Below are 16815 nucleotides of genomic sequence, written 5' to 3' on the forward strand. Positions count from 1 at the left end.
AAGTTGGATTTAGTTGGTGGTTACGCAGTTGGTGGTGTGTACCAGTTTGAGTGGTGGTTCCAAATATCTTTTGCCCTAAACATGTTCCCTTGAAGGTGTTGGTGTTTGAGTGGTGGCTCTTCCGTAATAGTATGGCAACTAAAGATAATTTAATTCGTTGTGGTATTTTACATAATGACTTTCGGCTTTACGTGATGGTTGCGGTGAACCGGAAACGACTACTCATTTTTTTTTAGGTTGTCGTTGTTTTGGGTCCCATTGGTATCTTGTTCGAAATTGGTTAGGAATATATGGGGTTGATCCAACCGATACCACAGATCATTTTACCCAATTTGGTAGTATAGCAGGTGGTTATAAAGTGTGACACAACATTGAGCATTTGATTTGGTTGTCTTACATGTGGAAAATCTGGAAAGAACGAAACAACAAGATTTTTTATAATAAGGAATACTCAACTGTTCAATTCTTAGAGAAGATTAAGTCTCATTCTTTTTGGTGTCTGAAAGCAAATAACGCTACTTTTGCTTTAGTTATCATAATTAGTGGTTTAGCCCCTTATTGTATCTAGGTTTTTTTTTTGACCGAGTATCTAGGTTTTTATGTTTAGCTTTTTGCTCTTTTTTGGTTCTGTATTTTTTATGTAAAATGTTGAACTTTGATCCGCCTCTTGTACACCTTGTGTTGGAGGGAATTATTTTTGGAGAAATATATTTTATTTTGGTTTCTTAAAAAAAATCGATTAAAATCATAAGTATAAATGTTTGTGACTTTTAAATTGTAATAAATCATGTTCATCTTTTTCAACGACATCAACAATACATCAATTTTATAGGTATCTGTTAATCGAACTTCAGATTATCAACCAAAACCCCTTCTCCTAGAATATTGTTTTTCTTATGCTACCCGTCTCTATCTCTAGACTCTAAGTGGGTGTCAAACATTCCTTTTTATTCATAAAACCTTTCAACTTATATGCATTGTCGAATTTTTATAAGTTATATGGATTGCCATTGAATACTCAGTTGTGTGAATAAATCTGACCGTCGTATATAATTTTTTATCTACTTGCTTAGTTGCTTACCATTAACTCGAAAGAGCTTGACTGCGCCATTTCTAGCAAGTGTTACAGACTTACAACTAATTTTTTTTGTTTAATTTGCTGGAGTTGGTAAAACTTAATTCTGATGTCTGTGGTTTCAACCAAATCTGCAAGGCAGGGGAAGTCGCACAAAGTATGGGTCTAGGATTTACTAATTAAAAGAATATACTTTTTTTAAAGTTCTTTGAATAATTTTTAATATATTTGATCTATAATATAAATCAGATATATTAGTTATTCAATGAATTTGAAAAGAAAAAAAAATATTTTATATTTAAAACCGAATGAACTACATTATTTATGCATTAATTATTCTACTATTGCAATTCATCACTTTTCCACTTAAATAGATTTTTCATTTTAAAAGAAGTAAATCTATAATGAGATAATACAATCCATTTATAGATTTACATATTATTAATTTGTGCACGAAAATTTTGTAAGACGATCCATAACTAGGCAAGATAGACGATGTTAATTTTTTTAAGGGTCATCATGCTAACAAGGGTACTTATTAAGAAGACAAAAAAAAGACTTCATATCAAGTGCCATAAAAACACTTGTTAGCATTTCCCTTTTCTTAATACCAAAAAGGAATTTCCAACTTTAATACGAATGGTAAAATACTTTTTTGAATGGTACGAGTGATAAAGTATAAATATTTTTTCCCTCAAAAAAAAGTATAAATATTTTTATTTATTTTTTATTTCGTATTTTCTGTTCTTTCTTTTCTCGTACATGTACAATTCGTTATGTGATTTTGCTGAATTCAATTGCGTAAATAAGAAAAAAAGATGAATAACGCAAAAAGATGCACGTTGAATTTATTAGATACAAAACAAAAATACCAAACTGGAGCCTCTACAAGCCATAAACTTATTTATAGCAAACACCATAATAAGTTTTAGAAAGAGCATGAATCCATAAATGATCACAATACAAGAGTGACTTACATTACAAAACGGATGAATAAACAAATTATCAGTTGTTTGACATGCACAAGTCAGCCATCATGCATGTGCAGACTCTTCCCTCAATAAATCAAGCACACAATAAATCAAGCACATGTTCATGTGCTTTTCATTGTCTCTGCTCATGCTGACTGCTAGCTGTACTAGCTTTATCAGGATTAGCTGCGTGTCTTTTTTCATGATTGAATCGTACCACAATACAAGTAATGTTATCTGCACTACCACGATTAAAAGCAGCTTCCGTTAACTTACGAGCAGCTGCCTCAGCTCCCTCTTCCGCGCGTGCGAGAGAAACAGCATCCTGATCAAAGGATGGCAAAGTGAAAGAAATAAATACCCGAGCACCAAAGAGAAAAATAAACACAACATGGCAATTTAAACAAATATTCCGCTCTAGCACAGGAGTAAGGAAGAAAAAACACATTTTATTTGGTTTAAAAATAAATCATGCCGGTTTGCCGACACAATAAATTGAGGTTAATGGTCCAAGAATGTTGAGTACTTATCTTCATCTTCATTTAAAGTATTGGAATCGTTAAATATTACATGGGGGAATTGACAATAGGATTAGGTTCTAAAAGTGTGAAAACTCGGCATTCCACCAGCTGAAATATACATCTTCATGCTCATTATTTTTTCTTTTTATTTCACCAATTATATTTGTTACTAATGAGTAATGACAAACAGCTCCTGCCTGATTATGTATGTGAAAGCAACAAGCAATGCAGGGCTGAGAAGGAAGACCGATCTTACCTCATTCTGTACTACATCCCAGAGTCCATCACTTGCAAGAACAAGCACCTCAGTTTCTTCATCTATCTCCTGGTCCTGAAAATATATGAGGAAATAAAGCAGAATGTCAACATAATACAATACTTCACTTCAACATGCAATTGTTCAGAACACAGATGATGTCCCTTTAAGGTTATCCACATCATGGAAAGCTAAGTTAAGGCCTTCTGCATCATCAATGGAAAATAGATAATCTATTTGTTTTCTTGCTAAAGTGGGGAGGGAACATAACAGAAATTGCTGCAAATAAAATATTCAATCTCACTTCCTATACTAGGGGACATGGCTTCCAAAAAAGTATTTGAAACTGTTACTTGCATGACAAAATGTTTTGAAGTTCTCGTAAATATGGACAAAATCCACATGGATCTAAAAAAAACTAGTAAATTGAATATTTAATCCCTAATATAATAGGGATCAGTTAATTTGGTCCGATATTGCGAAATTTCAAACTGATCCCTGAAATTAACTTTTTTTTATCACATGAGTCCATTTAGGATAATTTGAAGGACTAAATTGAGCAATAGAAAAGACTAGTACGATAATGGATATACAATTACATGGATCATTTTGAAAATTCATTAATTTCATGGACCGAATTAACCAATTCCTATAGTTTCAATGTTAAAACGGTGGTCCAATAAAAAATTATATACAACAACCAAGCCTTACCCGATAAAAAATTATATACAACTAATATTATCTTCTTAAATAACTACGCAATTTCAGCTAAATAGATCATACACGCATGTGCTGGAACTGGAGCGATAGCGATTTGGTGAACAAGCCTATCAACTTCTGGCCATTTGTCGGTGGTCTTTTGGTACTTCACAATGTGCACCTAATACTGAATAACCCATACATGACTAGCGGCACATTCTTTTTCCCCTACTCTCATTAGCTGTGATAATTTCACTTACTCCTTTCTCTCACTTGTCACTTCTTCCAAGTTGCAAAATTCTCAAGTCCTCAACCCCACACTATATTTATAAGTACTTATATTTTCATTTCCTATTTTTACTTTTAATTACAAAAATAATACACTGTTCTCACTGTTAAGAGACATTATCTACATTCACTGTTAGGATTTGGTATCTGTGCAGAGAAAATGATCTCTAGCTTGAACCATACAATCAAATAATAGATTGCATAACTTTAATTAAGGTACACAAGGTAATCAAGGATCACCTGGATTTCAGGTTCTGCTACAACAAATGGCTTCAGCATACGGTTGCCAAATGCACGGGACATTGCTAGCACCCCTCCAACCCTCCAAGTACCTGACCAGCAGATAAACACAAGTGAATATATTTTCACTAAGCTACTCGTCCCATTTCTTAATCAAATTACATCCCTTGGATGGACAGAAAATTCCAAGGCAGAGATATATGGAGCATGTTATTCCAATCTAGCATAAGTTGAGAACACGGATGCATACATCAATCAAATGTCAAAATACTGCACACCTATTCTCATTGTTACTTTGTATCACAAAACATTGAACATCTAAAGACATATAAGCTAGAAACACATTTACAAATTACAATGCAGTTTACACTTTTTTGGATCAAAATTTTCACACTTCTTAAAAACGTATCGATCAGCCAGAAGATAATACTTCATGCATGTTATTATGTCAACAAAAACCCGCACAAACTTCCGATGTCATCATCAAAAAACTTAAAACCTCATCTTCGACCAATGATAAATTGATACACATCAGATTTCAAACCAACCCCATTGTATCTTGCACAAAATGCACCAAAAACATATCCTCAATAATAGAACAATCTAGAGTAGCAAGTTCTCTACATAAAAACCAAGTTACCTGCCCACATGACAACACCCCCAGCATTCTCAATTCTCTTCCGCTCATCACTTCTATTAGGTTTATGATCTTCAGAGAGAGCAATTGCTGTCAAAAACAAAATCTCAAGTTTAAGACGTCTGTACATACTATAGTTCTCAAAATGCATTTAAATGAAAGTAAATATGAAAAATCAGAACGCAAGAACCCAAAGAGCAGGCAAGGAAACCCTTGTCTTGTTAGAAATGCTTTAATTTCCAAGTGATATCTTATGTAGTTATGTTTATATTCTACACTAATATCGTATTTCACATTATAAGTTTTCTCTGGTAATCATATCACTATATGAGTTCGTTTTTATGAAAAGGAGAAACTTTGCTTATACTTAATAAATATGCTATGAGAACTTAACCACTACCAATATTATTAGTGAGCTAGACAAGAAATGTAACATGAAGAAATCAAAATATAGTAGGTAATCTAAATATTACCTTTTCCGGCTTTTGATATAACAGTTCTAGAATCTCCAACATTAGCAACATAAAGACGGTTATCAACCAAAACAGCGGTTGAAGCAGTAGAACCGTCATCCCGGAAATTATCTTTTTCAGAGTTCAAAAACTCAGCATCCGTCTGCTGATATGTTTCACCTGCAAGGTTACTTAAGTTAATAAACATCCACATAACAGACTGAAAAATGAAAAGCACTCCATGAACCAACCCTAGACCCCTTGAATGAAATAGGACTAACACAATAAATGCATACTCAAATGGTTCCGATGATGTCAGATTTGACAAGAACGTATAAACAAATGGTAAAAAGTGACATGTCTTCAATATTACAAGAAATAATAAGTGAAATTCAAACACACTTATAGCCAATTTGGTATCTGTCAAAAACTTCGGATGCTTCATGAGATTCTCAAAAAGATGATCCTTCAAATACTCAGCAGCGCGAGAACCACCATGACCTGCATGGAATATTAAAAACTCGTTTAGAAATTCTCAAGGCAACAGAACAGGTGACCTTTGTGGTCATTGATATATCTGCAAACAGATAAAAATGCACCCCAAATAGCAGCCACTTCCCTAGTTTCGTTAAGCTAAAATATCAATAACCCATTTCACTGTAGACAAATAAAATCGTGTTAGCTTTCAACATTCAATGTCAAAAATCAAACTGCTTAACCTTCGAATATTTGCAATGTTAGTCCTTGCCGTGCATTGAAAAATGGAAAATAAGATATGAGAAGAGGGCGTTGAGGATTTGGTGGAACTTAATTCAAGAAGCAGGCATGTCAGGGAAACGTTTCCAGATTTAGCAATTTTCGCAACTGAATTTTCAGCTAGAATCAATACATTTTGTTGAAAGCTCATGGGGACTATGTTCAAACATGAAACAGCGTGTCTCTATTAGATACAGAAGCTTCATAAAGACAGGGTTAGTTATAGAAAGATCAAAACTGATTCAGGATATTTGCTCTCTTTTTTCATTTTATTACTGTCATTATTGTTTTGATTTTTCTTTGGAAGATCAACATAGGCAAATGACTTTTAGAATTTAAAGCAAGCTTTTCTGCTTAGGATTTACACCACAGGAACATGACATACAACCACAAACATGTATAACTCACAAACTGTTTCGGTATAATATTAAATGCTATGCACACTTGGATGTTACACTTTTCTCCTATTTTTTCTTTGCTTGGGGCCAAAAACTAAATAATAAGTTGCCATTAGTAATATACGTAAACAAAATAATAAACCAGTTGTCCAATCTTATTTTTTCATGAGTCCATGAATTTTTAAGATTACTATCTTAGCTTGTCATTTCGTGTATGATGAAAAAGCTTCATTTTTCATATGAAATGCCTGGAGAACTAGAAAGATTTAACATTCTAGCAAGCAACGAGGCTGGAATTTTTACCATCAAATATTCCAAATAAGCACACTGAACGGCCATCAATGGTTGATGTCTTAATATCATAGAAATCCTCCATGGTCACTCTCTTCCCCCTAAAGCTTGAATACCCACAGCTAAGTCTTTCATCTTCACTGCCAATTAAAAATTCAGCGACATAAGCACTACTTGATCACAATATAGATAGGAAAAAAGCATAATGTACAACACAAATACAACCACACAACCATTCTTCCACTATAAGCCCTTACTAAAATATCACTACTATTGGAATGTTGTCGTAAGAGTAGAAATGAATATCATGTATCCGACTTGATCTAGTGGGAAGGGCTATGGTTGTAGTATTGACTCTCTAATCACCTCATTTAAACTAAAACTGTTTCCATTAACTCCCGTCATTTGGTAAGTTGATAATACAAATCAGTTTGGTAAGGAGGGAAGTAAAATAAACATGGCAAAAATGAGCTTTTGATGCAATCTTACAAACAAAACTGATCCATGAATAACCCCTCCATTTTTAACCCCATATGTGTTAAAAAAAATCCTCAGAAATAACCAAACCTCCAAAGATAAGAACCCCAAGAAGAAAACAGATATTTCCAAAACCAATAATTGCAAAATTGATTCTTTCGAAAAAAAAAATCTTACAGGCTACAACAGCCCAAACACGCGCAACATTAAAGACCACGACCCCCAACAGCCAATACTTCGATCCTAAATTTACAATGACCAAATGGAGATGTAAATGTTGCGAAAAACTCAAAGTACCATATCGAAAAGAGATAAAGCTTAAAAAGAGCTTATAAAGAGTTATACCAATAACCTTATAAGCCATTTTAATATATATCAGTTCGACCCAATATAAAAATCTAATGTAAAAAAAAGTAAAAAACACGCTACTTAACTATCTCGGCAACAAAGATGAGAGGATCAAACAATTATCCTCAACAAACATAGCAAGCAGATACATTTTCCATATTTAAAATAATCAAGTAAGTAAATGATGAAATAACATGAACCTCTTGCATCCACCAGTAACAAAACCAGAACGAGCAGAATCATCCTCTTTGTGGGACACAGTATCCTCCACAGAGGGTCCAGCCCTTGTTGACATAGAACCTGTATCAACCATCATCCCTATGTACTTATTCTTAAACACGCGATTCGCAACAAATTGTGAATGAACAACAAAAACTCTTTGCAAACACTTCCTCCGAACGTAATTGAATGGCAACAATCTCTTGGTCAAAATTCCAGCTCGAATCAAAATTCCGCATACCATCTACCCTAGAATCATACACAAATTACTATTTACAACATCACATCAACAATAATTGAATGATAAAATGCGAAAATTAATAAGATCGGTGTTGAATCGTTACTCACATTCGATTCAAAAGACGTAACGATGCATTCGAAACACGAGATTAAGAGGTGTTAATTAAATGATTAATAAATAATGAGTATGTATTGTGATCTAATTGCGAAAGAAATGTGAAGGTGATGAATGTTAAAGACGCATCATGATAACTGAATTTTGGTTTTATAGAATCAATCAATCAAAAAACTGTTTGTTTGAATCTACTAAAATGGATAGATGAGATGAGAATGAGATGAGGGTGGAGGACACTTGTGAGAACAGCAGAGTTAATAGTAATATTTTCTTTTTTAATAATGTAAGACGAGTATCATCGACATACAAATAACTTTACGACAAATTCATTGAATAAATAAGATCGTATTGGATGGTAAAATTCTCTTTTGAGAAAGTTAAAATGATTTTATTTTTTTAGACAGTTAAATTGAAAGAGATCTTTTACCAAATCAATCAAGTGTTAGATCAGACTTAGTAATATATGATTATATTACATGACATCATTTAATGAAATGACAAAAAAAAATTGGAAAATGAGATGACAAATTATTGGTTTCAAAATTACTAAATAAATGGTGTAGTAGGTACCCAAAAATTACAAAATAATTTTTGTTTGAGGGGTTTTTCTAGTATGTACCCAAAAAATAATTTTTAAAAAGAGGTGGTTCACTAAAGTTGTCTAGTCAAGTTATTCGGCGAAGGTTAATTATCAGAAAAATCGATGAATGATTCACACTAAGTGCATAGTTACCAAGAAGATATGTGAGTCCGGTAAATTGTCTATGAACTATGATAGAGTCACAAAATTTTGATGCTATTTATTTAAATATCTTAAGAGTATGAGTAACATTTTTAAATATCTTTTTTCTGGACCGGCCAGAAGGCCATCCTATGACGACACGTGGACATGAAGTCCTCTGGATCAAGACACATGGCTTGAGTGAGCACGCTTGTGCTCGTGCACACCACATCGCTGAAGTACGTTATCGTGCATCCAACGTCGTACACGTGGCCTCCAACGACCTCCTGATTAGGTGCCACATTTTGCGGACTCCGTTAGCTCCTCCATCCTTTATATAAGGGTGACTCAACGTCACTTTCAAGGTACGATTCATTTTCCCACACATTTTTACACTTTCAACCTCATTTACTACACTGACTTGAACTTGGGAGTGTTAACATGTCTGCATCCTTCGTTCCACCGCAAAGACTTCGTCGCCACCACACTGTTACCGTTATCTTCATCCGTATTTATCAGACAAATCAATCTTGAAAGTATAATAACATTAACGTGAAAGTATAAGTATCAAATTTAGTAATTTATATAGAATATAAATTGTATCATTCACAATATGCCCCGTAAAAGAAACTGATCTCAAAGCAATTTATACATGATTTCAGATCATTTATGTATTTATTAGTCATATATTTTTTGGTTACATGAAAGGAAAAAAAAAAAAAAAAAGGAGAACTACGTCCTTACAAAGAGCCTCAACAAATAAGCACGAGGACAAACTAGGAGGGGACAAATGGAACAGAGGCAAATTATCTAAGTTACTAGCTTTAATATTCGCTAAAACATCGTACAGACATTTTCTTCACAAAAAAATGTGATGAAGAGATATGAACCAATATTCTGCATCAATTGTCTACTAATCTCTTAACTCATTAGCACAATGATGAAATTGAGGTGTTTCCTACGTGACAGGATGAACCGCATGTTATTTCAAAAAAAAAAAGGATGAACCGCATGTAAGGAGTCCAAGAAACACATGACTTTCCTAAATTCAACTTGCCAACATGGAAATAATCTTGAATGGTACAAGAGAGTACAATCTTATGCAACAAGCGGAAATAGTTTCATTTTGGTGTTCCCCTGTTTCTTGAACTTGTGGTATGTTTTGAGATTCATAACTTATATGATTCACTTCACATTGAAAGGAGTCAAAATTGTTTAGATGTTTTCGAGTAAAAATTGATTATGTTCCATCCATTTTTTTCACGAGTCTATCAAACCACAAATCAATTTACAGTCGCTCCACTTTTTTTTTGACGTTCACCGTACTTTTAATAATAATAATAAAAAAAATACATCTCTTACACGCATGCTTAATTGGATTATTATTTTGGAAAATAAAATTACTTTCTTTACCTGTTTCCAGAGATCCTTTTAAAATGTTTCTAGAAAACAGCCAAGTGATAGCTTAACATGCATCAGAAAGCTCAAAACTTTCATGTCATTATTCTGGGTTTTTTCTATAAGTAAATATGTCTCCTGTTTTTTCTAAAAGCAAATGGATATGTATATTTGATCTAAATTTAGACCAAATACATATATTTTTTTGCTTATATTAAAAACAAGAGGGATTACCACTTATCAATCTACATCGCGTAAGTGATAGGTATAGTAAGCGTAGGTATGTGAATACAACAATTTAAATTTTAAAAGAAAATAGTAAGGTACGGATACATCAGTAAAAAAATATGAGATTTGTTTTATAATATAACATGAAAGAGTTAAATTCTTCGAATCACAACAAGAACATCACAATGAAAGTCTAAAAAGTAAAAAATAGGGTTGATTACAACAAAAAAAAAACTCAAAAGCACAAAAATTAAGAGTATTATATTAGCATATATTTTTTTTTTGGTGTTAGCATATATTATTATATTAATCAATAAGAGAAAACCACAAATTTCACTCACAATAGAACAATTAACAAAAACGAAATATCGCGGGCACCATACATGTACCGATACCGGATACGTACCCATGTTATAGGTACTTCATCATTTTACATGTACCCATGTTTCAGAGGGTAAGTGCCACTATTTTTTATTTTTTTTGTCAGGAGTGCCAGTATTCTCTGTTATTACACGACATGACCTATAATCCAATGCTAAAAATTGTTTCCCTTATTACCAAAGGGGGTCGCCGATAGCAAATTGGATGTAGTTTCCCAAAGCTCACGAGCTAATTTGGCGTCTTGTGACAATGCTGAAGAATTTATAGTTCTACCTTTCCCCCCAAAAAAGTAAGCTCCTGATGTTCCCTGAAAAAAAATGTACGCTTATTAACATTTTGAACTCAATGGCTCCAGTCAAGACTCAAGACTAATTTGTAAGAAATATCAGTGATCGAGGATAACTATTTGTACAGATCAATTATTCAAAAGGTCCAAATTAGTAATTGTCAAATCATCAAATGTAATTCCACGTCATTAATGAAAATGACAAGTTATAAAGAATAAGCTCGCAATTGGGTTCTGAAAAAAAGAATCCTCAAACTTGTGAAACTAAGAGACTAAAATCCTGAATTTATAATGGAGAGACGAAAAATCATGTTCAGTTAAAATAGAGGGACAAGAACTGCATTTAAGCTTATATTTTTCTACCCAAAAAAGTGTATCATTGTTTTTTAATACTTTACTGTTTTAGTCATACAACAGAACATTTTTAGCAGTACAAAAACACGAGGAAAAAATCATATATTTTCAAGAACATATGTATTAATCTCGTATTTTACAATAAATTTAATTTCATGAGTGTGTTCGTTGCTACTTTCAATCATTTCGTCTGACTGTGCTGGTTTGTGTGTGTGCAGGCTTAATGTATTTATGTAAATAATTGACGAATATGTTGTTTCCTTGTGTTAGTTCAAGATGAATTACCGACACGGAAGGATAAGGCATCAGGCATTAGATATTGCATCAGATGAAACCTTCAGTCACTTTGAAACATCAATGCTTGCAATAAAAATGTAAAATAGATATCAACAAAGACTGCTAAAAAAGTACTCACAGGCGGAACAAGAGCGGCATCAATAATGGAATCATTCCCGCACTCAGAGGATTCCAATAGGCGTAGGCGCTTCAGTACAAAGAATGCCACCCAAGACAGGCTTGCTGGAACTTCTCGCATGATGTTTGTTTGTACAACTCCAGGATCTGCAACACTGATGCATAGCAATACAGAAAATGAATATTAAAAGTGGAGTAGAACCCATGGTTATTAACCAGAAATATAATAAAGTTTTATCTACAAAGCTTAAAACATTTTGCAAGGCTCTCTTTTTCTTGCAAACTTTTATTTTCCCGTATGATTTTTATTCATGTTCGTTTTCCTTGCGAGTTGCAACACTATCTCAAACCCAAAGTTACTCTTATTGGTGCTATCTATGCAACAATGTCAAACACAACCACAAGTGAGTTTTCATAAGAGTGTATCTGCTCGCACTTAAACATTTTTCCTTCAAACTCATTGGATAATAAGGTAGCTGTAGCTTCAGGGGCGGAGTATGCTCCTTGTTGGGAGACAAAGATTGTGATAGTAGCTCCGTTGTATCCTTAACAAGAGAGGGATGCATAACAGATCTCAGCCTTTAATTGAAAGTTCAGAACTATATGAGAATTACAGGTTTGGCATGAGATCAACAGACAAGGCATTATCTTCAGATTGGCATATACATTTGCCAAAAGCAAGAGCCCACGGGTTGTGCAGAAAAGAACTTGGGAAACAATAATTTGTAGGAAAGTCATGGAAGCAATCAGACAAACATGTTCGAGCAACAAATATCACAGTAATACATTAATTAGGTAACATATACAAAAACAAATAACCTATATTTATAAAAGGGTTAATTAAGTTTTTAGTCCCTATAAATATTCAGAATTTTGTTTTTAGTCCCTACAAAATAAAATCGCACTTTTTAGTCCCTATAAAATTTTTCATTAGCATTTTTAGTCCCTATAAAAATTTTCCATCAGCATTTTAGTCCCTGTAAAAAAAATTCACCAACATTTTTGGTCCCTAAAATACTTAAGGAAAATGTCACAGGGACTAAAAAGTGTGATTTTATTTTGTAGGGACTAAAAACAAAACTGTGAATATTTATAGGGACTAAAAACTTAATTAACCCTTTATAAAAACACACAACACTTGGAAAAAAGGATGGCAAAAGGAAATAAAAGTTGATTTGGTAAACATACTTGACAAATATCTGATGAGATTTACCCATCTGGCAAAGCTGTCGGTGGAACTCATATGAGAAGAGAAGTAGACATACTTCAACAAAAATACATGCTAGTTAGGAATTAGGGCTAAAGATACAGTGTAATCTATATAATTCATTCAGAATATGCAGCTTACATTTTGAATACTCATAGATCTGAGCATATGGATATTGTTTAGATTTTAAAAATCTCTTTCCAGATACAGTTCCCTCATCAACCTGCATATTAGTAACTGAAGAAAAGAGCTTGAGAAGGTTCTATAGGAGCGCGCCATTGTAGAGAAAATCAATAAGTGTTTTATGGAAGACAGTAAAACCCAAAGAGTAGGATCACTAGACAATAATATAAATCAAAAAGTGAGGACTAAAATGATTATCCTACCAGCTCGGTGAGTAAATGATGTTACATTAACAATTTTGGAAGATACAGGACTGCTTTCAAGAAGTGGTAATAGAAGCTTGGTCGTAACAAATGGGCCGATATAATTTGTGCCGATCATCCTGGGAGAAAGAGTGGAAAATATAGTTGGATTTTAAGAGTAACTACTAATTTCGAAACTCAGACAGTTAGACAAACATGGAGCATATATAAAACAGATAAATAACATTGCATCAAAGGCTCCCATAAAAATGCATCCAATGTGCATACAAATGCTTCTAACTATGTTTCTCAAGTATCAGTTCCATAAAGTTCCTGGTGATCATGTCATGCAAATCAACACCATCTCAAAAGTTGACATTTAATTAATACCTATTACTGCATCCCCAAAGCATAAATAAATTATGCACATCAGGAAAGTAATATTACTTGAAAGTGTGTCTTATGCACCTTTTATTGTGTTATGCAAGGCAAGCATGAGCATGAAAATTCCAACGATAAAGATAGAATTTTGTTAACCACAAGCACAGAAGATAAGAAGAAGAAAAAAGTGATTACTGATCGTAGCCCTCGGCTGTGACTCTAGGAGATGTTGCAAGTATTCCAGCATTGTTTATTAGTATCTGTACCGAGCAGTGCAAATCGGAATCCAAAAGCCACTGCCGCAGGGAAGTACTGAACTTTATAATTGACTGAACTGACGAAAGATCAGCCTGAAAAGCTTTGAGATGGGCGTCCTCATTCCAACCTTTGATCTTTGTTATGGTCTACCAAACAATGGAAAGAACATGATTAAGATATTTACGATGAATGGAATCATCATTACCATGATGCTAATAATTAATATAGAAAAATACCTCTGACAACAACTGCTCTGATCTTCCCACTGCATCAATCCATAACAGGAATCTTAGGTAAGAAAGCTAGCAAGTAGCAAAACATTTTTCCAAATAGTCTTTTGAACACACTATTATTGGATAAATCCCACTAAATAACCTAGCCTACGCAATGAAGCACCAATATAGACACATACACCAGACACAACATAACACTAAAGTCGACACATAGACACCGTAGAAATTTGACAAAGTAGAAGTGATTGTATTTTAGTCACAACTCACAAGTGTCAGACAGACACCAACACGTGTCAAACACGCATTTAATTTGAAGCTTCGATGCTACATAGATCCACTTTCTATTAGTGCATGTCTGGATTGATGGTGAGATTGACATAATCACAAGATTTGGAAAAAAAAACTACAGTTTAGAGTTAGAGCTTTATATAATCACAATGGCACCATAATTTGATCAATTTTACGGTGAATCGAAGCATGCACTTAGAAAGTGGATTTCACTCAGAATTAAATGGAGCTGTAGAAAATAGTGAATTGTTAGCATATAAAAGGAATTAAAACATAAGGCATTTTAGCATAATTGTAGCGTGATTAGCAAAAAGAATAAAGAATTACCAATAACAACAACATATCCTTCCTTAGAAAGCTTGCATGCAGTAGATAATCCCAAGCCAGAAGTTGCCTACATAGAAAAAATCATAGAATTCACATAGTAATAATAATAATTAATGAAATTTGCAAGAGAAGGAAGAAAAAAGAACTTACGCCGGTGATGACGCAAACGGGCTTATTAGGATAAGTGGAAGGTGAAGACCTTGGATATGAAACGATTTTGTGAGAAAAGTGCGAATCCTTAAACAATTGGTAATGAGAAAATGCAACAGAAAAGGTCCATAGCAACGCCATTCTCAAGAATTGAATTGAGCAGAGGAAATAGAGAGACCGTGATAAATCCTTTATCAAATTGATCATTCCCATTTTGTGTGTGTGTGTGTGTGTGTGTGAGAGAGAGAGAGAGAGAGAGAGAGAGAGAGAGAATGAGTTGGTTGTTAATATTCAGGTTGGGTTCATGATGGCAGTTAGTTAAGGGAAGAAGAAGGAAAATATGACACTTTGAATGCTTCAGAAAGAAATAGTCAGTAAGTATATACGGTGGAATGTTGATGATGGATTCTCTGCAGTTTGGGTCCAATTAATTGGGATCGGGATTGCCGGATGTGGATTCCCTACAGTCAGGGAAATGCCACAGTCACGCAGTCAGTGGGTTCTCAACCCTTGGATGCATCTAACGGTTGTTTATTAATTTTTTCTATTGCGACACTGAAGTACACATCGTTTGACTTAGAAAAACAATACTACAAGCTATTTTCACCGCTTGATACCTCAAACATTTGCAGCCTCTAACATTTACAGCTTCCCCGAGCTATGTTCCATTTCATCCCAAAAAAATTGAGCTCTGCAATGGCAACAAAAATCAAAAACAATGGCAGTGTGTATGAAGGGAGTACATCATAATAATTTATGCAATAGGCACTTAATTAAGTTGTTTTTTTTTCCAAACAGGGCCATAGTCACAAACTCCGAACTAACTGTAAAAATGATTCTAACTAACTATCTCTAACACTAAAAACTCATAAATCATAACAATCTAATCTAACAAACTTATAAATCAAACTAAACCTGTTCCACGACATTCTGAGCAAGTGGACTGCAGAGATATAAACTATAGATTACCCGTTTCAATAAATGGTCAACTAATGGATCCTACAATCTTCCACCTGTGTCTATCATTCCGATAAAAAGCCAAGACACTTTTTTGGGCTAGACGGATGGTGGCGCTTAGTGATTCACCGCGGCGTTACTTTAGGTAGAGAGGGAGAAAGGAATTGTTCTTGGAGAGATAAGGAAAAGTTTACGTGTAAATGTGCTGAAAGAGAGAATTAAAATGGTAGCAATCTGGAACCGTTAGATGCATCCAAGGGTTGAGAACCCACTAACTGTGTGACTGTGTCATTTCCCTGACTGTAGGGAATCCACATCCGGGATTGCCTGAATTTAGGGCGCCAAAGGCACCTAACTTTCAAATCCTATGAACCGTTAGATCAATCTTAAGCATTATACACGCCTCCCATTTCAGCAGTTCCGAGTTTTGTTTTTAAAAACCACAAAAAAGTAAAAAATATATGAGAAAACCTATTAAATAAAATATAAAAATACCACGAAAAAAATAAAATAAAAAATGAAACATCGGTCTAAATGATTAAATTTTGAATTTTGAGGGGCGGAGTTTCCTAAGAAGTTCATTCTACGAAAGTCCTGCTCTTGATTTTTTTCACAATATGCTTGCCAAATTTTAGAGTAATTCAATCAAGTGGCATGAAAATATGATTTTCAACTGCACGCTGGAGTAGATGGTTAGAATAGTTAGTATTATTCTTAAATTGGTTATACATGTCACAAAAGGTCAAATTTGTGTGCTAATAATAAATTTCAGATTATCTAATGTGAACCTGTTTTTTTCCATTATTGGTTGAAAGAAGAGGGTGTTCAAATTTATAATCGGAAAAAATAAGCACTTTAAAATTTTATAATCTAAACCCCCTACA

At 33.8% G+C, this 16815-nt stretch overlaps 2 protein-coding genes across 3 annotated transcripts; both read right to left on the reverse strand.

The window, feature by feature from the left end:
* Window positions 1-1898: 1898 nt before the first annotated feature.
* On the reverse strand, window positions 1899-8211 carry LOC146941298 (putative protein phosphatase 2C 76). 2 transcript variants are annotated; one of them, XM_085755060.1, is made up of 9 exons: window positions 7977-8211; window positions 7610-7872; window positions 6597-6724; window positions 5542-5640; window positions 5161-5319; window positions 4691-4777; window positions 4051-4142; window positions 2824-2898; window positions 1899-2371 (listed from the first exon to the last, which is right to left on the reverse strand). In XM_085755060.1, the coding sequence occupies exons 2-9, from the start codon at window positions 7870-7872 to the stop codon at window positions 2180-2182; spliced, it is 1095 nt and encodes a 364-aa protein (XP_085611186.1). In that variant the 5' UTR covers window positions 7977-8211; the 3' UTR covers window positions 1899-2179. The 2 variants fall into 2 exon arrangements, with proteins under 2 accessions (XP_085611186.1, XP_085611185.1); XM_085755059.1 differs by having other exon boundaries at window positions 7610-7877.
* A 2433-nt stretch (window positions 8212-10644) lies between these two features.
* On the reverse strand, window positions 10645-15374 carry LOC146941299 (uncharacterized). Its single transcript, XM_085755061.1, has 9 exons — window positions 14975-15374; window positions 14825-14891; window positions 14213-14241; window positions 13914-14122; window positions 13359-13477; window positions 13114-13209; window positions 12954-13029; window positions 11767-11920; window positions 10645-11018 (listed from the first exon to the last, which is right to left on the reverse strand). The coding sequence occupies exons 1-9, from the start codon at window positions 15185-15187 to the stop codon at window positions 10866-10868; spliced, it is 1116 nt and encodes a 371-aa protein (XP_085611187.1). The 5' UTR covers window positions 15188-15374; the 3' UTR covers window positions 10645-10865.
* Window positions 15375-16815: the final 1441 nt, after the last annotated feature.

The sequence above is a fragment of the Medicago sativa genome, chromosome 3 (genome assembly GCF_051527215.1).
Source record: "Medicago sativa cultivar Bolivia chromosome 3, Bolivia_mono, whole genome shotgun sequence".
Taxonomy (NCBI): domain Eukaryota; kingdom Viridiplantae; phylum Streptophyta; class Magnoliopsida; order Fabales; family Fabaceae; genus Medicago; species Medicago sativa.

Excerpts from the sequence above, each read along its gene's own strand:
- LOC146941299 (XM_085755061.1), bottom strand. The coding sequence starts at position 15,187 with ATGGGAATGATCAATTTGATAAAGGATTTATCACGGTCTCTCTATTTC. Across the intron at positions 14,123-14,212 it reads CAGAGCAGTTGTTGTCAGAG|ACCATAACAAAGATCAAAGG; the intron begins GTATTTTTCTAT and ends ATTGTTTGGTAG. Across the intron at positions 11,921-12,953 it reads TCTCATCAGATATTTGTCAA|TGTTGCAGATCCTGGAGTTG; the intron begins GTATGTTTACCA and ends GCTATGCATCAG.
- LOC146941298 (XM_085755060.1), bottom strand. The coding sequence starts at position 7,872 with ATGGTATGCGGAATTTTGATTCGAGCTGGAATTTTGACCAAGAGATTG. Across the intron at positions 5,320-5,541 it reads AGATACCAAATTGGCTATAA|GTGAAACATATCAGCAGACG; the intron begins GTGTGTTTGAAT and ends GTAACCTTGCAG. Across the intron at positions 2,372-2,823 it reads GGGATGTAGTACAGAATGAG|GATGCTGTTTCTCTCGCACG; the intron begins GTAAGATCGGTC and ends TCCTTTGATCAG.